At 41.1% G+C, this 21,820-nt stretch overlaps 1 protein-coding gene across 8 annotated transcripts in view; it reads right to left on the reverse strand.

The window, feature by feature from the left end:
* Positions 1-162: 162 nt before the first annotated feature.
* The window catches only part of LOC117156501 (uncharacterized), a 41,446-nt gene continuing 19,788 nt past the window's right edge, over positions 163-21,820 (reverse strand). For 3 of the 8 annotated variants that reach the window (XM_033333568.2, XM_076618003.1, XM_033333569.2), the window contains 9 exons: positions 18,155-18,273; positions 17,666-17,840; positions 10,565-10,895; positions 9,700-10,003; positions 9,259-9,546; positions 7,293-8,509; positions 6,253-6,651; positions 5,386-5,541; positions 163-5,282 (listed from right to left, as the gene is read on the reverse strand). In XM_033333568.2, coding sequence (XP_033189459.2) covers positions 5,126-5,282; positions 5,386-5,541; positions 6,253-6,651; positions 7,293-8,509; positions 9,259-9,546; positions 9,700-10,003; positions 10,565-10,895; positions 17,666-17,840; positions 18,155-18,244 — 3,117 coding nt within the window. In that variant the 5' untranslated portion in view covers positions 18,245-18,273 and the 3' untranslated portion in view covers positions 163-5,125. Of the gene's footprint in view, positions 5,305-5,371; positions 5,542-6,252; positions 6,652-7,292; positions 8,510-9,258; positions 9,547-9,699; positions 10,004-10,564; positions 10,896-11,056; positions 11,102-17,665; positions 17,841-18,154; positions 18,348-21,820 lie in introns of those variants that run through there. The other 5 variants (XM_076618004.1, XM_076618006.1, XM_076618007.1 and 2 more) reach the window with 5 other exon arrangements.

Consider the following 21,820-nt stretch of genomic DNA (forward strand, 5'->3'; position numbering starts at 1 on the left):
TCGAGTTTACGATACAATTAATCACGTTCGTTACAACTACACCGTGGACCAGAATCTTTATGCAAATCTTCATGTTTACGAACATGATCGAATCTGTAGAGAGGAGATTCCTTTAAAGGAGATTTGTTGCACTTGTTAGAAATTACAAGACGTAGCGTAATATACTTTGGATATCTTCTATATTTTTGTATAATATCGTACGAATTCCACGCGCTTCTGCGTCTTTAGATTTCGCATAAGTGCGCGGGAAAATCTAGTTACGACGCTCGTCTCTTTACATCTACGTAGCTAAGGGCAAGAACAAAGACCATGAACGACAAAACGAAAGCATACACGGTATTTTTGGTTTTGGCATAAACGGGACGATATTAAGCGCGTCATGTCAAAAACATCTTGAAATTTCATTAGCATCGACCTGGCTATCGCGCGATTACGCTGCTCAAAGTTGACAAACACCAAGAGTTTTATATTTGCGCGTGACAACGACCGGAGAGACGTTTGGTAAAAATTGTAAAAGTTATTTGCAAGAGTTTTAGATTCAGATATAACACACACATATAATATGTACATAAGAGCGTTTTATAATATGTGTTCAAATACATTCGCGACTCACTATATCCGACGCGATCCATTCCATTAAATAAGACTCTTTCGATTAACGAGGATCGAACAATTTTACAATTACTTCTATTACCTTGTACTCTTCAATTCGACATCCCACAGAACAGAATCTTTCTGCAATGTTGCGCTCTTTCTAACTCGATGAATCATCCGACTCGAAGATTCAAAACTTAGTCGTAGCGAACAATTTGGACGAGCGAAGAAGCGCTCGCTGAAACAACGAAAATGTCGATGCTTTAGGAAGCTTGGATGATCGAGATCCGTCGTTCGAAAGTTACGAAACAATTCGACTGACTTTCGTAAATATCGGGACAGTGGTCGATCTCACGCGAAATAATTCGGTGACGTTATTCTGCAAACGATCGATCAGTCAGAATGCGAGTTAAAGATTCGCAATGATCAGAAAAAATTTGTTAAAGTTACTCGTGGAGAGGGAAACGACGGTAATTGACGATTATACCTATCGATTGGTTGATTTAAATCTCGTTGAGACAGTTTCAACTAAATCTAATTTTTAACACTAGAACTACCACAGCAGTGAAATTGACTGGTTTTACAATTTTATTTTAAAATTCCTACTTCGTGTTATATTTGTTCCGCAACGATAACTAAAAGAATAATATAATGAATTTTATTTTCTTTTTTATGTATTCAAATCGAAAATAATTTTGTATCAGGGCCAATACCAGTGAAAATGACTGGTACTTGTCGAAGTGTAAAAGGGTCCTGTAATCCGTTTACAGAACCCCGATTAACCAGTTTCCTCGTTTCGTACAACTTGCCACACGTTTTTCAAATTTTTACCGCGTATCGTTCGATATGACGATATCAGTTATCAGGAAAATTCCGAATCGATCGCTAGATGCTAACACTAGCAATGCCACACCAGTGAGAATGACTGGTTCTACAATTTTATAAACGTGTGAATCCTCGTTTAGGGATCATGGTCCCAGATGGATTAATAATATCAGAAATGTACTACATAACATGGAATTCCTTCCGTAAGAAAGTATTAAATCAATAAATATAAAAATGTTCTATTATTACGTGTTTTTTAAAGCTCAGTCATTTTGGCTGGTTTTGGTAGAAATAATTTCGTGTTAACTATCGGTAGTTCTAGCGTTAAGAAGACAAGTTTGATTTAATATTCGAGAAATTCGTGGAAATCCGCTAAACGAATTTGAATCGTCAAAGGAATATATAAAATAAAAAAAAAAGGAAAAAACCCAGCAAATGCAATGGACAATATAATAGTACAAAGTGAAGTTTCATCAGTGTATCGTTTGTCAATGATGAGATTCTTAATGCAACGTAGCTGAATGTTCAGCGAATTAGCAATCGCTTTATCTTACTCTTCGGATGGCAAGTGTTCAAATTAAGCAAAATTTTTAACACGTTGGAAACAACGTTGCGAGGATTTTTCCCACAGTTAAATTTTGTGATAAACGTGTCCCGATATTTAGGAACGGGCTTGTATCTGTTGCAGCCAACATGGATCTCGAAAAGAAGTCACGACGTTACTCGAGTGACGAAGCAACCGAAAGAAACACTGTAACATCAACGAAAACGCAATCAGATCGATTCTGTGGTTCGTGGTCGGTTTGATTTCGTCGTGCTTAAGCTCCTAAACACTTACACGCTCGCTTCTCACTATTCAGCAGCCATAGGAGATCGTCGTATTCCTCTGTCAAACTCGCTGACTTCGAAGAGTTTCATTTCTGATATTCGAAGCTCGAGGGTGAATTCTTTCCGAGGAATGAGACTTTTTCAAATGGATATGGAAATGATATGCACCACAGGGTGCATCGATGCGAATGCACACGCGTTTATCACACACGCACACGCATAAATGCGATCACAATCACGTTCGTCTTAATACTGATAGAACGATCTATCGATAATGGACGCATCATATGCGTCCGATGAAATTGTCCGAACGTTCGTTTCCTTCGATTCTCGTGTACGATCGATCACCGCGGATCTTTACGCGGAGATTCACATTTCCCAGAATATAATTAGGAAAATAGAATCCAGGTAGAAAATTGTTTCATCCAGCATTGTAACATACGGAGCACCGTATTTTTGCATATTCTGTGTATGTCTCCACGTTACGCGTCTCCGCTGTGCAATGTTGCGCTTTCGAATTTCCTACAAACGCGTGAAAATCCGCAGACTGTCAGTCGCATTCAGTTTCAATAGAATACGTCGTGTACACGAAAGTCGAGAGAATCGCGATAAGAACAATTGCTCGCTGTTCGAACGTTTCACGATATTCTTGTAATTGTCTACACCTGCGGAGGTACTTACAGACCTAGGTCTATCTACATGATATGATGAAGCATCGAAGTAAGCTTGCTTCGTGGCACGAGATCCCCGCTGTCAACGCCACGCAATCGACAAAATAATACTCTTCCGACTATCTCTGTTCGGTGTACAAAACGTTGCGGGGCTCGTTACGACGAAGTTGGCCGATGATATTCGAGAACACGCGTTGGTGATTCGAGCTTCGAGGTCCCCTGTGCTTTCACAGTGATCTAAACGCGATCGTGAAACTAGCTTTCAGCCGGAGATCCATCGAAAAACGGGCTTAAGCTGCGCTATGTTCAATTCAAAAGTATTCGCTTCGATACGTATATTACTGTCCAAGAGTATAATATTTGCTGGACGCTTTCACGTTACTGCACGTGGATATACAATACTTATACAGATTTCAAATACAACTCTTTGATCTAATTTTGGCTAATCTTATCTGCAGCGATCATATACGATACACATTATAGTACATATACAGTACATATTAACAAAGATAGTTAATATTGGTTGTTCCCCGTTAAATAAATAAATAAAAGAGTCATGTAACTGTAGCTGAATAAAAATTAGTTTCGTACAGCGACTTTAAATGTTTCAATCTGTCTGCATAAGCCCAATATTGTGTACTCTATCGTTTCAGAGTAATGTTAATAGATGTTAATAATATTAATAGATAATGTTTCTACAACTTTGGACAGATCTTACGAAATGTTATTCATCGAAAATACGTTCGGCTATTAGAGCATTGCGGGAATACTCTTTGCTTTAGTCTAAATGTAATCATCGCAAGAAGCAGCGAATAAACCATGCAGGGTAGTTATTTTATCTCAGCTTCGAAAGTACAAATTATAAATAGAAATCTCTCGATCAAGTCGCAGTTTCGGTAGTATACGTATCGAAGGAAATATCTTTAAACTGAACTTACATGACGTAGCTTAGTTTAGCTTTCAGGCAGATCTGCAGCCTGCTAATTATTTCTCCAGCGTCTAAGCTGGTAGATATCGACTACTTTGAATTTCGAGCGCGACGAAGGACCTCGAGGAGCTTCGACGATCAAAAATGCCTTTTCAAAGTCACTGTTCGCGAATAGATCTCCAAGAACCACGTTCTTGTCTGTCGTGAGGAAGCATTTGGTCAACACGCGCGCATCAGCAAGCATGCCTTTGCCCTCGTTTCCAAGGTATAATTACGCGAATCTAGTAACGAAGGAACGAACGAGTTCTCGTGGAAGGTACGCAATTAGACTAAAAACGTTTCTCGAACGAATGACCGTTACAAGGTATGTACAAGTGTGTATATGTATTCTCGTGTATATGTATGTGTGTATGTTAAACGATATAGCGAGAAATGCGGCGGAGCGTTTCCGTGACGCGTTTTTCGTAAAATCGACTACGAAGCGCCGTTAAACAGCAATGACGTTCGATGTTCGACCGTGTTCAACCTCGAAGAAACAAGTACAGGATAGCCTTGACTCGTAGCCAACGACGAGAAAAGTCGAGGGAAATTTCAACGATATACACTCCCATTCTTAAGTCAGTATCGGAACTCATAGAAAAATTCCAACCGATTTCATCGTTTTCTTAACAATATAGACTAATGGTCGCTAACTGATCCGTTTCGCATAAAACCAGCAGGCGTCCGAACACTTATGAACGGGAGTGTACATGTACACATCGATCTTCGCTTACATCCTTTGTAAAATCACGCGTTACGAAACGTACAGACACTTTGAAACGCGTTACACGCGACGTCTATCGTACAACGAACGACTCTGTCGCTTGGAATCCGATTCGTATCTTCTCTTGATCCGTCTCAGTGAGTACGCGTAGCTTCAAAGTCGATACACGCGTGTAACTTATACGAGATGTTGCCGCAATGAAACGAGCATAGAACTCCGTTATTGGAATTGACACATACCAGAGAATTGTAAGACGTTTGCGATCTTGCGAGGAGAATGAGTTCGATAAAAAAGCGTTCCACAGAAGGAAAGAAAGAGAGAGAAAGAGAAAGAGCGAGCAGAGTTGATTCGTTATAAAGATAAACGACGCGATTCTTTTCAAGTGGATCGGCGAAAGGAGGAACGAGAACTCGGCTCGAGAACAGTTCCAACAAGGAGATAATTTCACTTTTTTTTTTTGTTTGTTTTTGTTTGAACAGGAGGATAATAAGGCGAGGCGTGCCGTGAAAAAAACTATTATTGGTGCAGGGTCTCGTCAGTCTCGTCCTGGGATACGATACTGGACCGATTCGACCTAACGTCCAGATCCATGCTGAACGGCTTCGTCAAGCACGTGAACAACGGTTGCGTCGTGTTCTCCTCGATGCTCAGGCTACACTCCAGCGAGCTGTCACTGAAAATACAGAAACAGACCTCTACTCATCACTAACGTCTTCGACGATTGTTCTACAAGAGCAATACGACTTTGATCGACGATCGTACCCGGGCGCATTTACCTGACGATACTGGCACGGTCCATGGACGTCGACGTAGGCACCGTACAATTGTCACCGTTACAAGGACGTTCTCCGTTGCTGCTGCAAGAGGAAGAAGTCCTTGTCGTGGACGCTTCCTTCATCGACGCCCTTCGAGATTCTTCATGGCACTCGCACCTGTTTCGCAACAGAGTTCACAGTTAATAGCGTTTCTTCGTTGGCGATACTTTGAGATTATTCGTATGTCATATAATTATTTAATTTAGAAATTTGATTTGTCAAATCGATTACGTCGTTCGGCTGTTCAATCTTGGCCGTTTGATATATTATTATCCGAAGATTGTTCAAGAACATACATACGAAGACCGATCAAAGACATTTTCGAGGCTGTCCTAGCAATTCACTGGTGAGATTTTACGAGCAACGAATGAACATGATCGACGTTGATACATAAATCTGGTACAAGTAACGAGTAACAAATTAACATTCACTGATAACGATTCATATAAAATGACAAAGACAAAAATACTGAAATTAATTACGAATATACCTAACAAATATTTTCATGACTTGTTGTAACGTCCAGTGGATGACAAAATTCTACCTACAACCAAGTTCCACCTGTTAGGTTATCCCAAGAGTTTCTTTTGCTTCATAAGGAAATAATAGATGCGCATGTTCTTTTTTATATCATTTTACCGAATCATGAACGATCCACTTTTTCCCAATAAAACGACAAATCTTCTGCATCTATTATTTCCGTATAAAACTTGCGTAAGAAACTTTTCGGACAACCTAATATTTAATTAGGTTTATAAAAGCACGAATTTGCTTTGCGAAAATCTACCAGTGTGTTCTCCATCATCCACTCAACAAGAAGGAACGCACCTGCATTCCTCCGGTTGAACGTAGCTATATCCACCCGATTTCACCTCGTCCTCAGGTCGAGGAATCGTCTGGATCCTTTTCGGCGCTTTCCTCTTCTCGGGTATCTCCTCGAAGTTGATCCAGTTGCTCGGCCTAGCAGTGGCCCTCGGTGGCAGTGGAGGAGGACTCGGCGATTTACCTGCGCTCTTCCGTCCCCCGTCAGGCACTTTGCCTGCGAATTCCATAAACGTGTTGGCCGCGTGCTTCCGCGGACTTTTCAATTTAAAGCTATCTTCTCGCGGCAATGATATCTTCATCTTCTCAACACGACGCTCGTCGAGGGACGTCTGCATCACAAACTCGTCGAGCAGCGTCGGGTTTATCGGCGTCGTTGAACGCGGCCTCTCGATTGGTATCGTTCTGGACGTGAATAACGTTATTAATTTGGTATTGTCATTGAAGATAAGACTCGTGGTCGCGATACAGTTCTGTTTAAAAGTCTTTGGACATTTTTTTTAAAGATACAGAATCTGCAATTCTATTTGAGAGTTTCGAATTTTAGTAAAAGATCTTAAATTTAGAACTCTATTTTAGAATCTTAAATTTTGTTGAAAAATGTATTGGGTTGTGGTAACTTAGTTGCCAACCCAATAGAACTTATATGGAACTTATATGGAACTTATATGGAAATATATTTCCAAGTTTGGAATTTAGAGGTTTGTTTAAAAATGTAGAGCTTGGAAATTTACTCTTAGAATCTGGAATTACATTTCGTTAATATCGTCGATACATTAGTAGCGTATACTTTCTGAATCATTAAACATCATTTCCTCGTGCCTTTATGATATACTTGACTCCTTTTTATTATATACTTAGCTTCTCGCCGTTTTTAAGCAAACCTTCCAATACTTTACGAACGTAATTGTCTCAGGACTTCTGAACAGGGCTGTGAATAAACGGATAGTGAATCGCAACATTGCAGACATCGTGTGAAACAAAAGAGAAAGAAAAGTACGCTCCAATCAGCGAGCAATAACAGCACAATTTTAAATAACACTTACCTTACTTCTTGAAGTCGTTGTTTCACAGGCAGGATCGGCACAGCCACGCTTTTCTCCAGGGGTAGGGTGGTGGGTACGTAAGGAAGATCCTCTTCGAAGCTCTCCTCGTAGAACAGTCCCTTCCTCTCGTCAGGCAATTCCTCGGCAAGTTTCTCCACCTTGTTCCTAACAAACTCGATCTCCGAGTCTCTCTCCGACTCCGAACTATTATGATCCAGATCAGAGATCACGCTTGGTGTCTTCACCAGTCCATCCGCAGTCTTCGTTCCGTCATCCAACAAGTCTGGCCTCTTTTCCATCGTTTTAACCGGCGCGTGTTCCCTAGTTTCAACTTGTTTCTGTTTCTGCCTTGAAACATCTTCCTCGACTATCTCGGCTGGTTCGACAGGTTGTTGCAGCTCTTTGCTTTTCCTTTTCGGCTTCGTAGCTTCCTTCTTTCCTATCGAGTCCTTCGACGAACTGCTAGATATTCGATGGTCCGCAGGAGGTTTGCTATCGATGGACGACGACGATCTCACAACGGTTTCGCTGGTTTTCCCGTGATTACTCAGCTTCGAGTCCTTCGAGGAGCTCCTCGAGATCTCAGAATCCTTCGAACTGCTCTGCGGTATGATCTGGCTGGTCTGGCTGTCCCGCGAGTACGGCCTCGACGTAGTTTCGATCAAAGCTTCGGTCTTTATCCTCGTCGTGGGTGGATAATGCTCTATCGACACTTCCGTTACGATGCTTCCAGTTCGAGGCTCCGATTCGTACTCGTCCAGCAGCTTGGTAGGCGTTTCCAGTGGTATCGACACGCTCTCCGAAGGCAGAGCCTCCTCGTAGTTCCTGTCATCCGCGTGCAGGCTTATGAAGATCGAGTCGTCCTTGCGACTCTCCTTTTCAGCGTTAAAACGAAACTCCACGTGGCCTATGCTTTCTAAGGACGGGTGTCCTCCGGAACTATCCAACTCCGTGCCACAGGATGCCGCTATCGCCTCGTCATAACTCTTCTTTCTCTCGCGTTTCTTGAACAGACTCAACGTCGAGGAGAACACGCCCTTGTTCTTCGAGTCCTTTTTCAAACTGCCAGACCCTTTGTCCAAGGTTACTCGCTCGCGCGATTTCGATCTGCTACGCAGACTCTCCGTGGTGTCCTTGATCTTCGAGGTGAGGCTACGACGTGGTTTCGTGCTCGGAGACGGCGATTCTGGGCTCAACACACTGCTGTCTGTACGGGCCTTAAAAGTTGAACACGCGGTGGTCAAGTACATGCAGTGTCTTTTGTTCGAGATTCTTCTCGATTAAGCTAGCGGATCTTCTACAAAGACAAAGCCAGGAATCCAGGTGTGGACGATGTGTGAAGCGTACAAGCCTAATTTCTACTGTACGCGATCTGTGCCAAAAGGTAACCGAACTACTTCAGCGAATAACGTCTCTGTTTAACGAGACTGCTGCTATCGAGATACACGCGGATTCTTCTCTCTTACTTTGCCAACAAGTGCAAAATGCAAGTATTTGGATATATATACCGGAGCAATTGCTTCAAAACATCGATATTTTTGCTATATTCTCGACGTTACGACGCAAGAGTATTCTTTCTCTACTCTTCGTTCTTCGTCTCTTTGTCGTGACTAGGATCAAACGCCACCACAAACTAAAACATCTACTGTATCTAGTAGAACGTTCAAGTTCCATGTTAGTCTGCAACGAACAACCGACGCTTCATAAAATCCATACAAACTTGCAAAGACATATATTTCCTGTCCCTAAAAAACATATATTTCTATTAGTCTACCGTTACTTAATTGGTAGCTACCCGAAGTAAGCAATGTGATTCGAATAAAGTAAAAAATGTCTTGCCAAAAGCGTTGCCCGTATCTCGTTACTTTTCGAAAGTTCGGTCATCTTTTAGACAGATCGTGTGTATGAAATACATAATAAGCATTCGCTGTTAATACGAACTACGAACACGGAAGCACGAGGCTACCTTAAACAGAGAGGCGAAACTGCTCTTCCTGGAAACGGAAGAGGGACTGGGTGTACGCGAACCTTCCAGATCGCGGACTTTCTGATGCCTTGGTAGCTTCGGACTACCGGTCACGCTGCTCGTTGTTGGAGTGGTCTGTACGATTTCTTTGAAGTTCTGCGCTTTTTTCCTCTTGTCGTTGAAGTCTAAGGTCGCTGGCTTTTGTACCTCTTGCGCTTGACTTCTCGCCGACTGCTGCTGCGACGTCGTTGTACTTGGCGATTCACCTGACTTCTTCGCCACTGGTACCTTCAATATCCACGTACAAAACGTATGTATAATATTGCAGAACTAATATTGTAAATTAATTTTTCGTTCATATGTGAAAAATTATCGACGAAACATTTCTTGACAAAAAAAGAAAAAAGAAAAAACCAGTCCTTGTTGTCGATTAGAGTTTACCTGTATGTTAACCTTCTCCAAGAATCTTTTCGTGATCTCCACTTCTCTCTTGAAGATCTCCTTCCTCTCTTCTCGCCCTCGTCTCCTAGGTTTATCCAGGGGATCTGGTTTCAAGTTTCCATCTACCATCGATACCTTTATGCTGTCTGGAATCAGTGCTTTCGTCGTGTCTGCTTCACGTTTCAGCAGGATCTTCTCCAGGTCGTCGGTCTCTGGTTTCGACGGTTCTATCAAGTTGTCTGCCAGTGTAGGTTTGCTTCCGCAGAACGACGTTTCCAGTAAACATTTGTGCGGACTCGGCGACCTGATAATTAATTACGATATCGATTAATTTTCGTCATCGTCCGTACGCACATACAAATTACGGAAATTCCCGCTCATCCCTCAACTATCACAACGCCACTCGATAGTCTTAGAACAGTCGTTACATCTGTTTGAAAATCGAAGAAAAGTGAAGCAACGTCGCGCTTACTTGTCGCAATACTACGATATATTAGTATTTAACAAATTTCGACGCGTTTAACTTTCAGCAAATACATAATCTTTGATATGGAAATATTCAAGAAATGGACGTTCTTGGAGCAGTCTTTCGTATCGCTTTCAATGCAAAATAAAGTAACGCCTATTCTGTAGTTGGTAGTATAATAAGTGAAAATAACTATATGTTCTTACGTGTGTACGACAAAAGATACAAAGATACACTTTAAATGAACATAACACGAACAATTTTCTCAATTATACAAGATAAATCAAATAAATACACGTTATAACGCATTTAGTGGCTGAAAGAAAATTTTCCTTACAAAAGTAGGAATTTGCATAAACATGGGCGGTCGTTGCAAGAACGAGCAACTGATTAATCTACCTGGACGACGTGGCAGAGACAACGGAAAGTTTGCCAGAGGCTCCTGAACCTTGGCTACCCACGGAGGAGAGTCTAGACGTTCTTCCACTGATGTTTAGCAGGACGATTTCCGAGCAATTGCTGTCCTTCCTTTCTCTGTCTAATTGTTTGCCGCTATAATCGGACATGGAGCCATCCTCCTTTCGCCTCTTCGCCAGTTTCTTCGATTCTCTTTTCAGATCTTGCTCGTGAATGGGATCTTGCAAGTCGAGCTCCTCCGTCGACGATCTTAGATCCTGGGCGTCCTCTTTGTAGCCCAGAGTCAGCTTGCACCCAGGTGGAGGCTCTCCGCCTAGTAATTCGACATTTATGTTATTAATAACCTTTTCGTGAAAGTGGATACAGTTTCTACCATAGAACAATTGTCTAACATCTAAATTTTAATGTATCTAGCATTTAACATTAACGAGTATAAATAAATTACGACGTATAAATTCTAACGATCAGTTCTACCAGAATCGAAAACTACCATACAGGGACCGATAGGATAACACGTGTAAACGGACATAAAGCAACTCCTTGCGAAAAAATAGGAAGAAAATATTGGGTTGGCAACTAAATGATTGGGGATTTTGTCAATACCACCTAATGGCAAAATCCGCAATCATTTAGTTGCCAACTCAATATATAGAATCGGTATCGATAAACTCTTTAAAAAGAAACGAGTTTGTAGATGATAAAATAAATGAGATTTTACAAGCTATAAATTATCCAATAAGTTCTACTAGAATCGAAATCTACTATACAGGATCTGATAGAATAACACGTGTAAACAGGCATCCTTATGAAAAAATAGGAACTTTTGGGGAAAAAATAGGAATCTTCTTAACAGGAACGAGTTTATGAATGATAAAATAGATGAAATTTAAGAAACTACGAGTCACCCAATTATCCCGTCTGAACTAAAATTGTAAAATTATTGATATTACCGGCTATCGATAAATCATTTCATATATTTAATATGCACAAATGAAATTTTACGAATCATAAACCATCCGATAGTCCTATTTAATACAAAGTTCTACGCTCGTAAACGTTCTACCAACTAGAAATCATCTACCAACCATCTAATATCGCCAGGGCCCTGTTGCGCAATCGAAGCAACGTTATTTATAAACATAATAAGTTTTACAAGTCGCAGTTTCCAAATTGCCAACACCAGCTGCCCTCTTTACCCGATTTATAGAAACCTTAAAAGTACAAATTTTGCAAGTTGCACTTTGCAAATTACGAATAACAGCTGCCCTTCTTACCCGACTCGTAAAACAGTTGAAATTTGACAATGCAATTTTTCAAATTACGAATCGTCCGATTATCCTGTTTCGCGTAAGATGGTGAAATGATAAGACTATGTGAATAATCCACTAATCTATAACTTGTCGAATATGCTAATATTATTAGCGGATTAACACATGCACGAGGAGCCAGTTAAACAGATCGCACGGTACAAGTGGATGTTGAAGCTTGTCCTCCGTGTTTGCATCGATTCGAAAGAGTGAAAGGAGAAAAGAAAGAAAAAAAGGGAAGAAAAATCAATGAGAAGGAACGATTAACCATTGTGTTTCGTGAAAAGGTCGAGTCGTCATTCAGAGACACGTTATCGCGTCACCGCGTTGCGAATCAGCGATAAAAACGAAACGAGCTTGTTGGAAGAGAAATCGTGTCGCTTCTTCGCCTACCTACTTGTATATGTGTGCGTCGGTTGTAACAAAGCAACTGGAATATAGGACAAAGTTGCAGCTAGGCCTCGTTCCCCTTGAATTCTCCCATAACATCGCGACCACTATTAATTCGTGGCACACGAGCAGAAACAGGGCTTGGCGTTATCTCGAGGGAGCATTTAGAGACACCGGTGAACAACACACTAGGCCTGTTCTCGATCGATCACGACCCGGCCTCGTGGCAACCTTCTTCTTCGCGTCCGGAGAATCGTCCTCCGCGACCACCTTTTGTCGAATCGATACACCACCCGTTTACCCGTTTATTAAACTAATATCGTTCGAACGTCGTCTTTTAGTCGAACAGCTATTTTGCTACAAAAATCGGGCGAGTCCATCTGTTTCTTTTTTTTTTTTTGTTTTTAGGAAACCATGGAACACGAAAGAAGGTCGAGGAAGGATAAAAACGTGAAAAAATATTTCATACGGAGGAAGATTTTTCAGGTAGATTTTTCGAAAACGTAAGAAATGTACCGTTTCTTATACCATTTGTCACATTATATGCCTCTGTAAATCCAAAATATTCGCGCTATTGCTCGAACAAGTTGCATTCAATTCGGTTTCGTTCAATTATTTCTCACAACTTTTAAAGATCTGAAAAGTTGCACGGTCTTCGCGCTGATCGAGGTCTTCGACTAATTCTTAGCGCGCCGTGACGCCTGGAAGTAATAAAGTGTAAGGAAAGTTTTCCTTCGAAAGGAGAATTAAATAGCGATGACGGTGGAAGAATTTAAAATTTTACCGTGCGTCGGTATATAACGGCGATTTATAAAGGACCAACTTCTTACGTTTTTTCAAACGTCGATTTAACTCTTTGACGATGTAATAAAGCAACGAAGAATTTTTATCGGAGAATTGAAAAAAAGTTCGTGTTTGGAAAGTACAGAGTTAGGCGTTTCATAAAGGATAAATTGCGACGACGTGCATTTTCGTTAGGTTCGCGTCTTCGATAGCGCAGCGAGATAACGGGAGAATTCGGAATAAATGAAAATTTAGAGCAGAAGTTATTAAACTATATATGAAATTGCGTAACTGAATTACGAGGTTGTAATAATTTTTGCAATTGTCACAGTGAAATGAGAAATATCGATAATCTGTCATCGAAGAATCAAGAAGGATTTATCGAGTTATCGATCGAGATATAGAGCGCCAGATTTAAAAAAATCGTTTGAACGGATTTCTGCTTGGAATTAGGACAGAACCTCCAATAATTTCTGAGGAGGTTTTTAACACGCTCGTAACATTTTGTACTAAATAACTGTCGCAAAACGATAATTCTCTTCGTCATTGACGATCGTAAAATCGAAATGTGAATTGTCTTTGAAAAACATGGAAAATGCTCTGTTATGTTAAATACTCGGCCAAGATATAATGCTCTATGCGAAAATAAACAAGCACGTTTGTCTCATCGATATGCAAATTTAGTTTCGTCCCGATACGCGATAATAAGCGATACAATTATAAATGCAACAAAGAATTACAATTCTTATATTTCAATTCGATACATCGGTAAAACGGTTAATATTTAACAGGTAGATCTTTTCACAGATGGCTACCATTTCCCATGTGATCAGCAAATCTTACTAATGATTAATTTGACTATTAAATTATTTGATTTGTTATTAAATAACACTCGTTTGGTGGTACAAAAATCCTCGTATAATTCCTACATTTCGTAAAATTCGTTTACGAATCCTAGTTTCGTTCACAAGCTCGTTGCTTCTACAAATGAAAATCTATCAACGTTAATAACTAACAAATTATTAACTATTACTCTACAGTTTCTAAACAATATCGGTTCAATGATGCAACAGGGTCCAGGCAGCTACTTGAATTTTTCCTCTACGCTAATAAAAGTCGTCTAATAATATCCTCAGCTACACGGTATACAGACATAAAACTGCGTCAGCTATTTTTCTCAAACAAACACGTACGAGTTACATCGATATCTTCCACGTAACGCATCTAAGGTTCATCGTCCCCAAAAGGAAAGAGGCATCGTTACAGTTGCCTACTTTACCGTCTCCATCCTCGACGACTTAATTCTAAAGGAAACGGCGCTTCTCTATACTCGTAGGAAAGACACAGGGATCGACGACCAAACGAAAGAGTCTCGAACGTCTCGTTAGCCGCGAAATTGAAGAGGGGACCTATCGCCTACGACGGATTATACTGAATAACGAAACGACCCTTACTGAATAACGAAATTCACAGAGGAGAGACAACAAACTCGTACAGGGTATTTCCAATTTTCCCGAGAAAACTACAGCAGCGCAATCTACGAGCGAGAAATAAGAAGAAAATGTTGCGCCAAGTTTGGCTCTGTAAACGCTTTTGTTATAAAGTTAGAGAGTAACGTAGAAACATAGAACGCAGTCTGAATATGCTTACGTAGCAGAGGATTCTACGTTACAGTATTTCTACTGTAAGTAGAAGCTGCTTGCACACAACTGTTTGGATGTTTAAACTCTGATCGCAACACGGTACGTTGATACAATGCAAATTCGACATCGAGGTGGCTTGGAATTTCTTACGTTCCGAATTAAGAAATTTTCAAAAGAGGATTTGTCGAGATATTGGAACCACGTTACCAATTCACTGTGTTAATTCTTTCCGTGTGCTACGATTTTCTGTATTCCGGGATAACAATTTTGTTCCTATACGCATATTTTTCACTGCGTTCCATCTCGGTTTAGAACTTCGCCACGAAGCGTTTACGATGGAAAACTTCGTGCAACGCTTTACCCTTATTTTCAATTTTAAATTACGTTATTTATACTATTCGACCGGAAAGGTAGGAAACATCCTATACACAATGTATACATAGGGATATTTCGGCTAATTTTTAATTGTCAATAGCCACAGGCAATTTTCAATTGTCAAAAAATTTTGTAATGGATCGCGAGCGAGCGATTCTCACTTATTCTGTTACCCACCGAGGAACTAACGAAGATATACTTGCACCACTTCCGCACAAAATACAACGGAGCTCACGTTTTCGAGATGAGACGTTTAACCAAATAGGCAAAAAATCGACTTACATCACTTCTGCATCAAACGGCATATTTGACGAGCGAAACGTATTCCTGATCAAGTCCTAACTTTTTACGTGTGTTCGACGAAATATGAATTTGCGAACAAATCTCCTTAATACTCTGCCGCTCCTTAATACTCTTAATACTCTCAATACTCCTGAGTATACTCTTAATAATCTTCTGTAGAGGATGAAAAATTGCATCGAATGGCGTATACAAAAATGTACCTATAGTTCCATTTAAGGAAACAGAGGTCACCTCGAAAGACCTCGAAAACGCCTTCACATAGGCAAACCGGGTGGTCGTCGTGTACCCCTCGAAACAGGACAAATTTTATTTGTAACGCTTTTTCTCGAATAACGTATATCTTGGGAGATATTCTATATTCTGTTCCTATTTTCTTTTTTTTTCAAGTAGAATCACCTGATGCTCGCCTGTGCATGTTATTTGGCGGAAATTCGCGCGATCGAAGAAACAAGCTGTCGCTGTTTGCCACTCGAAATTTCCACGTGATACAGAGAAACTGCAGAGCACTAACGAGCACTCTCTAGCTGAAGATATAATTGAATCTCGTCGCACGTTCTCGCGACCGTGGAAAATCCAATTTTCTCGCAGCAACGATTTAACTTCCAATTTCCCTCTACGCGAAAAACTTCTTTCCTCTTCACGTTGACCGAATTTCGTTTCTAACGAGGGCTTGGTATCCCTTTGGCGAAAGTCAGTGTGTTCTTAGATCGAACTGTTAACTCGAATAAACGGAAGTTATCGTCGATGAGTCATTCGCGATTTTATCGGACCTCGCTTGTTTTCCTAGTGGGGCTACAAAGTACACGCAGGGGAGGAGAATCGAGGGATACATTCGTGCGACCCCTTCACCTTTGTGAAACACAGCTTGTAAACATAAATTTAGACGCAGTGGGAACATAGAAACTACCGGCGATCACATTTGTAATTTTCTTTTTAGATTTAGTCGACGTTTTTCTTCGTATGTTATTTTACAATGACGATTCTGAAATTTGTATATTTCGATCTTGACCTCATTTTAGCAAACAGAAGGTAGATGTAACGTTTCAAGAAGAATTTTAATAGGAAATTCTATCGAGAAATCGCCAACAATATCTTTCTTCGTATTTTGTTTAAGCTGAAGCGTTTCTTCGATGTCAGAGAAAAATAATTGGATCAGAAACGATCTAAAGAACGTAGTAGAGTTAAGTAGTAAACAATGTACGTATAGTGACAAAATAACGATCATCGAATGTGTTCATTTTTAGCTGCATTTTCGTTCACACAGTCGATCAGCTCCTGCGATTATATGTCCGTCTGTACATACGCGATGGGCTTTGGCTAGAAGACCCGAAGCCACGCGGCGGTGCAGCCATGGTTCGCTACTTTAAGGGGTGCGTGTACCCGAGATTTCCGGACTGTTGTTTCCCGTATTAACGTTTATACTCAAACAAACACGTTCAGTAATCTAGTCGGTAATCTAATAGAGTAGCGAGCAATTAAATAACTTACCGTGCATGGGTACTAAAATCTAGTGGACTTGTTTAATAAAACGATTTAGTCGAGTAGATCCATTTGATTAGATTTTTCTGGCGGAGTAGGGTTCCCACACCACTACCATTCAATTAAACCTGTAACTTAACTCTACTAATTCCGGACGCTCTCTATCCGTTAAACCATCTCGTAGTCAACAGCTACTCGTCAATAGACTAAATTGCTGGACGTGTCTGTACGAGCCTTAAGGCCATGGCTAAAGTGGATGAAGTCGGCGCTGGTTAGACACGCGAGCGTTCTTTCGTTGGATATTAGGCCACGGTTATACCGATCGAGTATTCGGACAAACTAGCGTTCCGATTAATTTTCATTCACAGGCTGCGAAGCATACTTTCAAAAATATCTGTACAATTATCCGAAGCCCGGTGTCAGAATCTAAACCATACTTTTCCAACCTTAAAGGAGAACGAATCGAAGGTCGCGAACATATGGCATTAAGATACGATCTTAATACGATGTTTGCACTACCGCGTCAAACGCTAAACGACTTAGAAACACGTAAACCGTGAATTTTCTTGAAAAAGTAGACTCAATACAGAGGCGCAACATGCTACTTGTTCTGTCGCCTAGATATTCGATTACGTCGACGCATCGACTTCGCCAAAACGACCGTACTTCTGCGAATACGTATCCGCTGTAACCACAGCCTGATCTTTAGCATCAGTCGATCATCCAGAAACCTCGGTTTACAATTTTGATTTTACTGTCACGTATCGACACTGCACTACGTTAAAAGAAAGAGAACGTAATACCTGCAAGGAGTTCCCTCTCGGGCGTAGAGTCCCTGGAGTTACTGTCCTCATGGTGGGAGGAACTGCTCGCCCTGCTGATGTCAATTCTCGGCGTGCTGGGTGTCTTAAGCGAACTACCAGGCGTTGCCGGCGTGGTGACCTCGACGATGCCTGGCATTCGCGCAGCCGGTTCCCCCTGCATTCAAATTCGTAAGGCTGGTTTTGTCGTCGAGTCACAGTCACTGGGGTGTGGTTGAGTGGTTGGTTGGTTGGCTGATTGGTAGATGGTTGGTGGACACGACACGCACAGATGTGTCGCACACCTACGGGCTCCCGGGGACAAACGGAGCTTCGGACTTTCTTTCGACGGGGGAGACGCGCACGCACGTTAATCCCGCGATCGACGAGATCTTCCACGACTTTACACACACGGACCTTCGAGCGGTATCCCCGCTCGAATAAGAGCCGACTTAGAGAGGAGACTCAGGGAGGACACAGGGAAGGACTCACGTTTTCCACCTCGTCGGACAGGTCTTCGAAGGATGCTATCGGCGCTGGTCCAAGCTTCCTCTGATGTACGCTCGGTATTCCTGACGCCATATTTTTCGATAGCTCAGCCCTCGATGATGCTGCAAAACACCCTTTATTTTAGTCAATCTGCTCGCATCCCATTTCTCCCGCTTCCGAGTTTGCCAACTTTCTCCTGAAAAATCAGTCGTCGTAATTCATCCACTCTACGATATTTCTATGCAGCGTGCACTGTTCCGCTGCTACAGATCGAACGTAGCAAATCGTGCTAAATTATTCTCAATTAGCTGAAGAGCCGATAAACACTGGGAAAGCCGATCGGCGGGGCTTAGTACCTAGTTCGAACCCCAAAGTATATCCACGTATTACGTTGTCCCAAAAGTTTCTTTAGTTTCGTAAGAAAATAACAGACGCGCAATAATTTGTCGCCTTGCAAATGCAAAACGAAACAGTCGCAAACGAAACGTATCGTACGACAGCTGGAGGACGACTGAAGATAAAGAGCACAACATTTGACAGATTAGAAATATTTCACTGGAAATATTTTATATCAGAGTAGAAACGTTTCATTGTACGAACATTTTTGCGTAAATATTGTGTATAAATATTTGCATAAACATTGCCAGATAAAGCAGCTACGTGCGATAACGAAAGATACTTTTGGGACGATCTAATGCAACATTTTCCAACAAACAACGTTACGAATGAAAATGATCCATTTTCGGAGAATAGCAAACTAACGTAGAGAAACATTGTATCTTCCTGTGCACACCGTTTTGAAAAATATCGCATTTCAACCTATGCTTAATATTATTTCTTATGCGCGGGAAAAATTATTTCCTTCTTCCATGCGACGTTGTCGTTTGTTTTATTATTTTAACGTGTGTTACGTTCAGAGCAGAGATCTCGACAGTCACAGGCACCTCTGTCCGACTGTTAACACTTTACCGACAGATAGCCAATTAATCGGTTTCTTGTCGCCAACGCTTACCGACCGATAACTTATTAATCGACTTTTTGCCGCCGACAATTTTTCTCATTATTTCAGCAGTAATTTGTTATTTATTACCAAGGTATCTTGCTCAATTGCGTCAGTTGCGTTACTTTGTAAGCTCCCACAGTTTTATATCAATTTGAAAAACTTACCGTTTGCGATGAACGAAAAGAATGGTATTGGAGAGTCTAAACCGAAACAGAGCCGGCGCCAGGGAGAATCTGCGTCTGAGATACCGGTTGGACGTGCGTATGCCGTTGAATCGGTAGCGGTCGGTAAAGTGTTAAAACGATTCGCTCGATTATCGATCAAGTTTCTAAAGCAAACACGTGCAAGGAAGATCATCGTTCTCGCGCATTTTTGATCGTTTTTAAAAATTGATAGCGAGAGTAATCGAGTTTTCGAGGAGGAAATTCCTCGAAATTTCCTGCCTCCGCACTACTCTCGCTTCCAGTAGTCGTTCCAAACGTTGACATTTACAAATATCAGCGAAAAGAATTGAGAATGGCAGTTCTGTATCTACAAATAGCGTGGGTTTTCGAAAATAGAAAAATCGAACGAACGACCATCGTGGAATAGAGATAGAAGCTTTGAAAGCATTGTATAATTACGACTAACAACGTGGCAAGATTAACACGTTGACTGTGGAAGCAAAGTTGCGTGGCCCAATGTTGGCACTGGAATTTCATTGTTTAAACTCGTCGATCCTCTCGACACAGTACGAAAACCATTTACGCGACACGTCAACGTGGCATCGGTTGTCACCAGCAACAACCAGCGATCAACGTGTTAATTTCGTATAACGATTCCATAAAAATCAGACATTTACCACTTACGTGCGTCAAAATAATAAAGCTCGATCAAAATCGATATTATCTTCGCTAAAATGTTCGCTAAATAATCTCTTCGTAAAGGCAGTGCTTCCAAAACAGTTGTTCGGTTTTACGGATGAACAAAAAGGAGAAAGTGTGAAATAGAACGTAAAACACCAAAAAGTACGAGAATAGAAGCGTAAGATTCGTCAACAATTCACTGAGTTACGAATCAGTGGCGGATCACCGATTTTAGAGAAACTTCGATTATTATCATGCAAAGAGAAAAACGAAGAATGCAAAATGGCAGATTGTGCGACTAGAAACGGCAGGAACATTGTAGGGCGTAAAATTCACTGGCAATTTTCCTAGTCACGAACGTTGGGAGGGATCAGCAGCGTCGAAGAAGTTAATCAGAACCGACGTTAGAACGTTTAAGCGAAGGACGAATCGATTAACCAAAGCTCGCAGCGTGCAGGATGTGCTGACATTGAGGGCCACTTGTCATACGTCACCGGTGTTCGAGCACCGCAGCTCCAATTTTCCATCGAACGATCTCTAAATGTTTTTCAGGCGACCTTATTACCTCGTTCTCTGCGGTGTCGTGAAAGCCACGGAAAAGCGTCGTCCTTCGAATATTTTACAAGCTTTATATAGGTTTACGAGACGATGGACCAAAGTGGATCTCCGCGAATGAGAGACAGAGAGAGAGAGAGAGAGAGAGAGAGAGAAATAGGAGACAATCAAGTCACGAAAATCGAGCAATGTGCGAACCTTGCGGAGAACCAGGTTTTCCCTTGAAACGATCAAGCGTCAACAAGTTGTCGGGCGCGAGCCGCGAAAATGTACACCAACTAGCAGCGACTACGAACAAACCAGCACTGGAATTTTCCTCGGTACGCCGGGGGCCGAGTCGAAATTTCGTGACTCGGGTTCTTAAATACCGAAAGTAATTATCGAACGTAATTTACTGGCGCGATAGCGAACTTCGATGCGTTGAAAGTAATTGGAAAAATAGGAACTGAATTATCGTAGTCAGATAAGATACGCTGATCGATGATTACGAAAGTATTAGCTCAAGTTAGATACATATTCGTGAAATATATTTTGTTTCGAGATAATTGTAGTTTCACGTTTGATGTACGAACTGAATTCGGTTTGGCGAGGCGACAACTGGATCCAACGGTTCGATTTCCACTTCTTTGCAAAGATGCTTTTGCATCGTGGCGATGTAAATAGGCGCGGTGCAAGATAAACGATAAACTCGCGTTTCTTGAGATATTTCACTCGGATTATTTCCACGAATATCCTATTTCTGGTGTTTCTTCGTTTCCGAAACTACAGCACCGCGTATTTCGAAGATAACATTCGGAACAAGATTTTCGCGAAAAGTAAAAAACTATTTCGGAGTATTGTTTCTACGTAAAGGATTATTTTCTAAGCACACAATGTTAGCGGAAAGAACAGACAAAGGTCAAATGTTGATTTTGCAATTGTTCGTTTCTCCACCTTGCGAGCAGCTTGAAAAAATAATGGAAACGTTCCGTTTCGAACTTGTACAATGTCACTCGAAGTACGTAAATTGAGTAGAAAATTAATTCACGTTATACAACATTTATCTTGGTACTTAAAAAACTAATAATTCGCTAGTAATATTTAATCTGCGAACAAATAAAAACGAAGAACCTAAAAGTAACAGATTATTCGAAGAAGATAACGAATCGTTGTTTCCGTTCAATTATCGAATATCTTTTCTAAATAATTCTACTGATACCGAATTTCGTCTGTGGGCTACCGTGTTCTCGTTTCTCCAACTTTAATTAAAACGCACGACTTCGCTGA

This window comes from Bombus vancouverensis, chromosome 4 (assembly GCF_051014615.1).
Source record: "Bombus vancouverensis nearcticus chromosome 4, iyBomVanc1_principal, whole genome shotgun sequence".
Taxonomy (NCBI): domain Eukaryota; kingdom Metazoa; phylum Arthropoda; class Insecta; order Hymenoptera; family Apidae; genus Bombus; species Bombus vancouverensis.